At 27.7% G+C, this 9,559-nt stretch overlaps 1 protein-coding gene across 1 annotated transcript in view; it reads right to left on the bottom strand.

Moving 5' to 3' along the window:
• The window catches only part of LOC119676581 (protein mesh-like), a 27,082-nt gene that overhangs the window by 12,102 nt on the left and 5,421 nt on the right, over positions 1-9,559 (bottom strand). Inside the window, exons 3-4 of the mRNA XM_038087823.1 lie at positions 2,190-2,425; positions 1,924-2,111 (exon numbers count right to left, since the gene is read on the bottom strand). Coding sequence (XP_037943751.1) covers positions 1,924-2,111; positions 2,190-2,425 — 424 coding nt within the window. The remainder of the gene's footprint in view (positions 1-1,923; positions 2,112-2,189; positions 2,426-9,559) is intronic.

The following is a 9,559-nucleotide window of genomic DNA, read 5'->3' as shown; positions in this document are numbered from 1 at the left end:
TTATATACGGAGTATAAACAAAGCAAGAAATTCGAATATAACCTAAGACCACTTATAATGAGTACTTGGCAATACTCAAAACAGTGTTGTATGGTCAGCCAAATTTTATTAAATTAAATAAAATTTTTTTCATTGTCTTTTCTTTGCTATTCGAATCTGTCTACAAATTGTTATATTTTTTGAAATTTCAAAGATACAAATATGTAAAAGGTACTTATAGTAATACTTATAGGATTTTTTATATGAGTAACTATGGTAAGACATTAAAAATCCTTTATTAATACTAAATATGTTAATATACACATTTCCTGTATTTTTATATTTTTCAGATTTTTCTCTCTATTTTTTACAGTATACCAATTCCCATTTCAACCTTTATGCTTTCGATTTTTAGATGCTGTAGACTGGCACTTTAACTTTAGTTTTTATTAGTGTTTAGATTTATGATATGATCAAGTAGTAACTGCAATTTAGAAAGAAGTGACGGAGTTTATTTTATTATTCTTATAATTCTAATTCATTATGGGTATAAATTCTATTTCTTAGAGCAATTTAAATACAATAAGCAGTTTTAATACTTGATTTAATTATTTAAGTAAAAATTGTTGAATTTTTTTAATATTTAATACATTTATATTAAAGAATCATATTTAAATCCTAAAGTATCATTTTCGTAACTCTTTACAATTAAACAGAATGCTCAGACAATCAACATGATATATCTTATCAACATTTTCTTTTCTCAAATATTTATTTATTCTATTTTAAAGATAAACAAACAACTAAATTATTTAATTTTTAATTTTGAAATATTTGAACAAATATCAGCTAATATGAATACACTATATACGTGTACACTATCCGTTGACGTCGTTGTGACATAATGAAATTTTTAATACGTAGGCTACGAGTTGGTAACAGATTTCTTATTACCGTATTCAGATTCAATGGTACTATGTATGTGTGTTATAATTGTTATTAAAATAAAAAAAAATAAAGCATAAATTAATAATATTAATATATAAACTATGAATATTTTAATAAATTTTTGCTAAATCGAATGCATTGTTTTTATTGTGTGTATGTAAATAAAAATGAAATTAAGTAGTATATGGCAATGACAATTCTTAATTTATGACTTTTTAATTTGTATGCAAATATTTGAAAATTTAAAAAAAAAACTGTGCTCATTTATGGAAATATTTTCACAATCAAGCACGCATTTGTGAAACAAATTCTAAACAAATACTCTCTACTTGGTTCTTTCAATAACTGCCTTTATGAAGCCACAACTAAAGCTGAATAATCCATAACAATTATAAAAACAAAATAAAGGAATCTAGAATGCATTTATTTGCAATACAACAAATATGCAATACTTATGCGCTTAAAAACTTTTTACATGTCCCTCAAGTCCCTCTTGGCACATTTGAAAACTGCTACATACCCTGGCTCTTTGCAAACATGCTCACAAACCCGCTCGTCCTGCGTAAGTGCAGTTTGGGTGCGTTTTGCATTGTAAATTTGCAACATGCAATGGCAATAATAACGAGTAAAAACCGCAAAATGTCATGCAATAAAAGGTAAATGTTTCATATTTATTAGTTTTTACACAATAAGTAATAAATAACAAGAGGAAATACATTGCCATATTAAAATAAAAACAAAATATTATTGCAAAAATTTAAATGTAAATATGAATGTGTGTGAACATGTATTATTTGTATTATTGGCACTTTACATGCTCAGCAATGAAGATTCATTCATTTGCATTTTAATGGCTTTCAATTTAAAGTTTCGCACAGAATAAAGGAAATTAAGTAAAATTATGCATTTTAAATTACTGGTGTGCAAGAGTTTATAATTTCGTTACACGTTATTGGTTTGATGTGCATAAACGGAAACTAATTTCACAAAACTTACCGGAAATATACACCGGGCGTACGTTGGTCGATATCAGTTGCGTAGATGCGTCCGACACGACACTTCGAAAACCAAATACCAATGAAGGATGGATCATTCTTTTTAGGCCAATCTTTAACGGGGAATACCAAAGGATATGTCAAGTATTCTGGTGGATCTGAGAACTCCAAATAACCATTAAGTGATAGCTGCAATAAAAAAAGTCATTTATATATTTTAATTTATATTATTTATGATTATTTATATTTTATTTAAATTGAACTTACTCGTGTGTAATTGAAACGGAAACCAAAGAACGGCAGCTGGAAATTCAAGTTTTTGTGTATTTGTGTCATTGAAGCGTGTATATCAAATTGATAGTCGCCACGTCCGCCATACATATCCTGATCGAAATACCAATACATGAAGTAAGAACGTATTTCCGCTAACCGTGCCTGAGATATCGTATAACCACCAGCAGCATGTGAGGGCATAACGGGTGGTGCAATTGGATTATCAGGTGCTGTGAAAAAAAGGACATGTAAACGTCTATAAATTTTAAATACAAAATTTTTAAAATCCTTAAAAAATGTTTATTAAATTTAATAAATTTTTAAATAAATAAATGTAAATTAAATAAATTTATTTAATTGTGTAATAATCATTATTAAGAGGTTAGTAAAAAATTTATTTTGTTTTGACATAATAAAATATAATATTTAGAGTAAAATTAAGCTGTATTTATAAGTATTTTTATTCTAATTCAATTTTAATACAATTTAAGCTCTTAATGCAGCTATGATATATGTAATAATCAATAGGTCATTTTTATTTTACTTTGCCAGTTACGAAAAACTTCATTCAATGATTATTAGAGTAATACATTAACATATATCACTTCAATAAACTTTTTTTTTCTACTGTCTAAAAATATTATATGTATCCTTTATACATCATCGACTTCACTGCACCCAACTTCCTTTTAAAATTTTTACTCCTTTCATATACAAAAATTCATTGAAATCTTTGAAGTGGACCTCTGTTTCGGCGACTACTACTTTATTCAAAACAAATTTCGTTTCTTATGGCATTCTTTTAGAGATTTGCAAGTTACTATTATATGCTGAGGACTAGATCTCGAGAATTCGATACATCAATAAGCAATTCATAAAACAATTCAATTCATAAAACAATTTGGCTATTGTTATCATCAAATTGGGACACGAAAAAAAAATTTTTTTATGTGTATATATTCTCATTCTGAATGTAGCAATAATACTATATAGTATTTGATACTAAAATTTTTATCCTTTTCAGCGTATATAATATTTGAATGTTGTGGAATGCACTTTTTAGTCGAGTGTTTCGCTTTCATTGGATTTCTCTTATTGCTGTCCTCTCAGTTAATTCCCGATTTACTACTCCCGAATTAATGCCAAACCTAAATATTGGTGTAGTGTCTTTTTTTTGAATTAACAATTTAAGGTCAATTGCTTGACAATTTTTTGAATTTTGTTATGTTTATGTGATACCTAAAGACATTGAGTGTCATTTATATCTGCACGACTTTGTTCAAGTTAAGTTCAATAAAACAATAAGTCATTCTTTTGCTTCAAGAATATTTTTATTTGTCAAAAGCTAACTCTTAATATAAGTATAAAAGCATCACTATTTTTTTTTTGAAAATTAGTGACTTTTGCTGTCAACTAATTGCTGAGTTACGGTAAGACTTTGACACATACTTTATTAGTGAGAGGTAGCTTTTCTCTAAAAACCTCCCATATACATCTATTCAATTATGCAATGATATGAAATAAAGTAATTAAATATAACTAATATATTGAACCAACAATTTTATATCGCAGCACAAAAGATTAACCATGGTTGCAGTGCTCCGCTCCGTTGGGAGCTGGTACCCCGTTTATTCCTATTCCAAAAGATTAACAATGGTCGCAGTGCTCCGCTCCATTGGGAGCTGGGTTTATTCCCATTCCTATTTCGGTTTTTATTTTAATTTTGTATAAAATATTTTATTACATTGTATTAAGTATTGTTTTATAATAGATATTATTAATTTATTTATATATTCTTTAAGTACACACATCAATTTTCAACTACTTCCACTTACACTCATAAAAGTTCTACCAGAAAATCTCTATTAAATTAAATTCACATTAATAATTAAGTCAATTTTAAAGAGCTAATTTGATTTTAATTAATTTTATCCAAAATCAGTTCAAATTAATTTTCTACTTATAACATTTAAACTTACCAATTGACATTGATTGATAAATATTTTGCCTATTGATGTAGAAAAATACCAGAGTTAAAAGGCTGACACAAAAATTTTATAAATTTTTTTAAACGATATATGGTATACATATATATATATGTACATTTACTGTCATAAGTGCAGTAGAGAAAATCGCCAACTAAGCACAATCCACATTTTACTGCCACTAAATCAGCATAATTATAAATTCTCTATTTAATGCACTTAATCCGGTGATTTGGTTTCAATTTTGTATCTGCCTATGTACTTTTAATGTAAACCACAATATATAGTCGAATTTAATTTCTATAAAATCCAATTTGCATATTCAAAGCACCTGCGTTTCGATTAAGTAACGTTGGGTGGAAGGATAGAAAAACAGCAGGCAAAAATATTTCAAATGCTGTGTATTTTATATTGATATATATTATATGAATAATACTTTACATACAAAAAGTAATTAAATGAATATTACAAATATTTTGCATTAATGTAATCGGCCAAAAATTAATTTCTATTAGCACCAAATCTATTTTTCTTAATCTATTTTATATTCTATTTTTCTTTCTATTAGCACCAAAACCAGATCTATTTTCTTAACTGTAATATATCATGTCCAAATAATACATTGAAATGATATAGATTTGAAGTCAGTAACGGTAAAAACGGAAGTACAAAATAAAGACATTTCTACTTTAATACACAATTGATCTAATTAGATCATAGTGCTTTGTGGTCTTCAATATTTAATACTTTGATACTTAGCAGCAATATGGTAGTGCTGCTTAAACTGTAGAATCATAATGGTGCCATTGATATTTATCATGTGAGAATCTACAAAGTAATACAACGATTTACTTGTTTTTATAAACTATAAATACCTATAATATATAGTATTAATATAATAGTACTAAACATAAATATATTTAAGAAAAATTGAGTCCAATTTCATTTTGAAAGCATTAGAAAAAATGGGGCTCGAAACCCTGTTCCTTTATTATTATTTTTTTTTATAAATGAGCTAAAAATAATTTTAACTCAAAAAAACTTTAAAAACTTAGAATTATTATTAGAATAATAATATTCGTATATTTTTGCAAAAGCAAGTAAAATTGTATAAATATTTATACTATTCAAATACTATTCAAATGATATGTATGTTTTCTATGCCTACGTATTTTAGGATAATTAACCAAGTTATTTAAGATTAATTCTTAACAACAACAAAGCGAACAAGCAAAACAGCGAATATGGAAGCGAATATGGTAGTTGCAAACCACTGCTTGGTAAGTACTCTCCGTTACCAATTGTGATTAATTTGTGACCAGAGCAACAAAACTGGCTTACACCTAAGATATATAAAATCAACAATTTATTTTTGTATAAAACATATAAGACTTGGACTCTAACAACTGGTTTTCGAAATTAACAACCCCGAGTTACAGACCAATGAGTTGCTATCTCGGTCAGTATGCCAAATCGTGGGTACTCTCTCATTTTTCTAGGAACGTAATTTTAAAATCTTTAAGCAATATTTATATCATCCAAACAAAATAAAATACAAAATAAAATACATCTTACATTATTTCTCAAACGAATAAAAAAAAGTTCAATTATTGTGGGAGTTTCATTTCATAGTTCCAATGATGTTGCTTTAACATTTGGGTGTTAAAAAAGGTTTAAAATATTGAAAATTGCATTCATCATACATTTTCTCTTAATTATAGAACTCTTTTCTGAATAATTATATTTTCTGTATGAATAATAAATTCTATGAAATCGTCAATTGTAATCATAGAAAATAAAATAGATAGATTTAAAATAGATAGATTGTATTCAAGATCTTAATCTTAATTATCTCATTCGAATGATGTAATTACAATAAAATGCCATTATTTATAAATTCAAGTGTTATTTTTATTTGAAGAAAAGTAATGTACATTATGGTATGCTTGATACCTTCAAAGTATTACATTATGGTATACAAAAGGTTACATATTTAAATTATTCCACATTATTACACATAGGTTGTTTATAGATGTTGCTTTATAGATGCACATAAATGTCAAAAGTTTTTAATTACATTCTTTGAGTCTTAAACAATTGTTAACGTGTTTAAACCATCGAAATCCGGCTGTATTATATCTTCAGCTCTACACATTTGTCTTCAAAGATTTGTATTATAGCACTGCATAATAAACTATAATGTAAAGACATTATAGTTTATTCACTTCTGTTACATATTCTGAAAAATGGACTGTTCAGTTCAAGTTGCTTAATTTTTTTTTCATTATTTTATAGTTCCATAAATTATTAATTAAGTTCTTTAACTTAAAACCATTAGTGTTTTTAAGCCATCGAAATGCGTCTTTCATACTCAGCTACTCTGAGTCTAACGGGAACAACTAAATCAAGATCCTCCATAGCTGCATGCATTTGAGGTTTTGCTCCATTGATACTCTGTACAGTATTCAAACGTTTGGTTGAGCTCTTCGTTGGATTTCTCATTCCATTAATGAAAGATGAACCAGAAAACTTTTGAGGTGTTGGTGTTTTCATCAAGGGTGTTGATGTTAATTGATCATATGATTGAAAAAAGCTACTCAAGTTATTACTTCCTTCAGGCCGTTTCATTGGAGTATTAATGCGATTGTTATTGACAGCACGAGTGGACCATTCATTTAGTGTTTTATATTTATAATTTCTGGTAGTTTTGGTGAAGTATTATAAAAAAAGACGATTTTATTTTCATGATCTATGGAATTCCATTTTCATTATGTCTTCAGTGTTTTTGCACCGATATGCTGTGAGAAGTACTGTAGCTTGGTGTAGTGATGTTGCTGTTTGCATGAGGGATGACTGATCAGCAAATGAACCAGAATTTCTTTTAGACATTTCCAAAATTTTCTCACGTAATTCCAAAGATGAGTTTGTTTTTACTGCACTAGATTCGTGATGTTGTGCTTTTGCTGTATTGGTGGTACTGGATGAATTATTGCTCATGGCCTTAATTTTAGTGCGAAATCGAACTTTAGGGTTTTCACAAGCTACCATATTTGTTGGAAGATTTCTCTCAAAAACCGCAGGCTGTTTTGGAATTTCTTTATTCTCGTCGATAGTAAACGTGTCATGACCTGTCTGCAAATTATTACCATTATGATCGATATTATCCATATCAACATCCATGTCATCATCATAATCGAGTTCTCTATTTGTTGGCATTTTGTATGAGTAGAATTGAAAATTAAACGTTGTAACTCTCATTTTGAAAGATTCTTAATTTCTTTAACAAACTTTACGTGTATGTTGGACAAAAGTTCAAATACATTTGATGAAATGTTTGAACTATGTAGTCTTATTTATACCACAAAATTGTAAATTCAGGTAACGCAATTAACATAAAATCTTTTGGGATCGTACTTTATTCACACCTTAGAAAAATATGAAGAAATGCGATTCATTTGTTAATAGACCTTACTACCAAATTTAGGTACTCAAAGCTATAAAAATCAAACAATTTTCGTAAAAATTCTCATTTAATTTGAATGATCATATACCACTTAGAGACAAAGGTAGGAATGATCACAATTTAAGAATATTTGGATGATTTACTGAGTTTGATGGGTATTGTCTCTAAGAATGCCTGAATTTTTATGATTCTAGAACTACACAATGTTTTCATAACTCAGATTTGTTATAATATAACTCAGATTTCATAACTCAGATTTGTTATAATATAACGAATTAATTCAGTATCTCGAAGTTTGAAATTAAAAGAAAAATAGATATAATTTTAGAAAGTTTCTCTATCACGAGTCTATTAACAATTTTCAGTAGAGTAAGTAACGCAATAACCATTAAAGAATTATTAATTTTATAATCAATACAAGATGATACGTTCACTTTTAGTGAAGTACATACTGTAGAATTACTTGCGTCTTTCACAATAAAATACTATCATAAATTCTATATATATGTATATCAATCCTTTAATGTTCCGAAATAGATATTTTAAGTCGCAGTGTAATATCCCTTTTACTAATAATAATGTGCTAGAATAGTCTCAAATTGAATATCAACAGGTAACACTACCCTTTATAGAGCAAAATAATGCAGCTGTTATAGTTATTTGGTGCTAACCAAAAAGGAAGACTCGTTTGAGTAAAGCCCATAATATTCCTCGAAACAGAGCTTCTACCTGCCAAAATTAGCATCCATATATATCAAGGTCATGTATGGGAAGAGAAACTCTAACATTTATACTTTTAAATAAATCCCTGTTATCCCCTGATTAGCTATGCTTAGTTCTGTAATCCTTATCCATTATTTGAATAATTCCTATATAAGGTTTCTTTTATCTAATTTAACTTAAACCTTGAAATCAAACTTTATTCTATTATTAACACAACTGAATTTTTGGCTATGTTAGGAGTCTTAAATTTTGTTTAAAGCAAGTATTTTTATTAGTACCTTGAAGTCTTTGAACATTAGGTGCTGGAGTAACTTGTGTATACTTGAATTCAAATATTTGAATTAAGGGCATAGTATGTTCCAACTGTCTTAAGTTAAATTTTTTTTTTGTTTGGGTCTATAAAAATTCAAATGTTCAAACGTCAATTGATCTTCGAACATTTTCAAGTGGGTTGCAGTGTTGTAGCAACATGCTCGAACATCAATATGGTTGAAGCTTCACACAATTCGTATAATATTTGATGTCCTAATTTATATATCTATAAATGCAAATCTGAGCAAATTTTATGGTACACATTTATGTACAACTAAATTACATACATATCAAAAAATTCAATAGAATTTCATTTTACTACACTATCCCAAGCTGTAAAATTTCACATTTTACGCCACTTTAACCTTGTGATATTCCATAAACCAATACAAACTATAATATTCGCACATAAATCTGAAAATTACATATCTACATGTGCATAATTGAATTTATACGTTAATCCCTTTTATGATGCCAACAGTGTGCATGACACACTATCATCGTAAAATGCATAAATGGATGCAAATATCACTAGGTAGCTGCTTAGCTACCTATGTGCTTAGGTTTAATATGAAATTTTCCACAACTGCTTGGCGTTGAAATACTGACAAGCAAATGCAATATTACAGAAAAAATTAAAAAATATAGTAAAAGAATTTTTTTTTCTTTTTTCAGTGAAGGTGACATTCAAAATTAAATGAAAAACACTTTGATAGGTATTAGTCGAGCGATGATATCATGTCTAACCAATATCAGAAAATCACATACATATAAATCAGATATAAATATCGAACAAGTGTAGGTACTACAATTTCAAAGAAGTAAATGAATTATAAATTACTTTAACTTGAGTTCAGTTCACTTTGTTTTATTTTATTTAT

This window comes from Teleopsis dalmanni, chromosome 2 (genome assembly GCF_002237135.1).
Source record: "Teleopsis dalmanni isolate 2A chromosome 2, ASM223713v2, whole genome shotgun sequence".
Lineage (NCBI taxonomy): Eukaryota > Metazoa > Arthropoda > Insecta > Diptera > Diopsidae > Teleopsis > Teleopsis dalmanni.
This window is presented reverse-complemented; position numbering and strand designations above follow the sequence as displayed.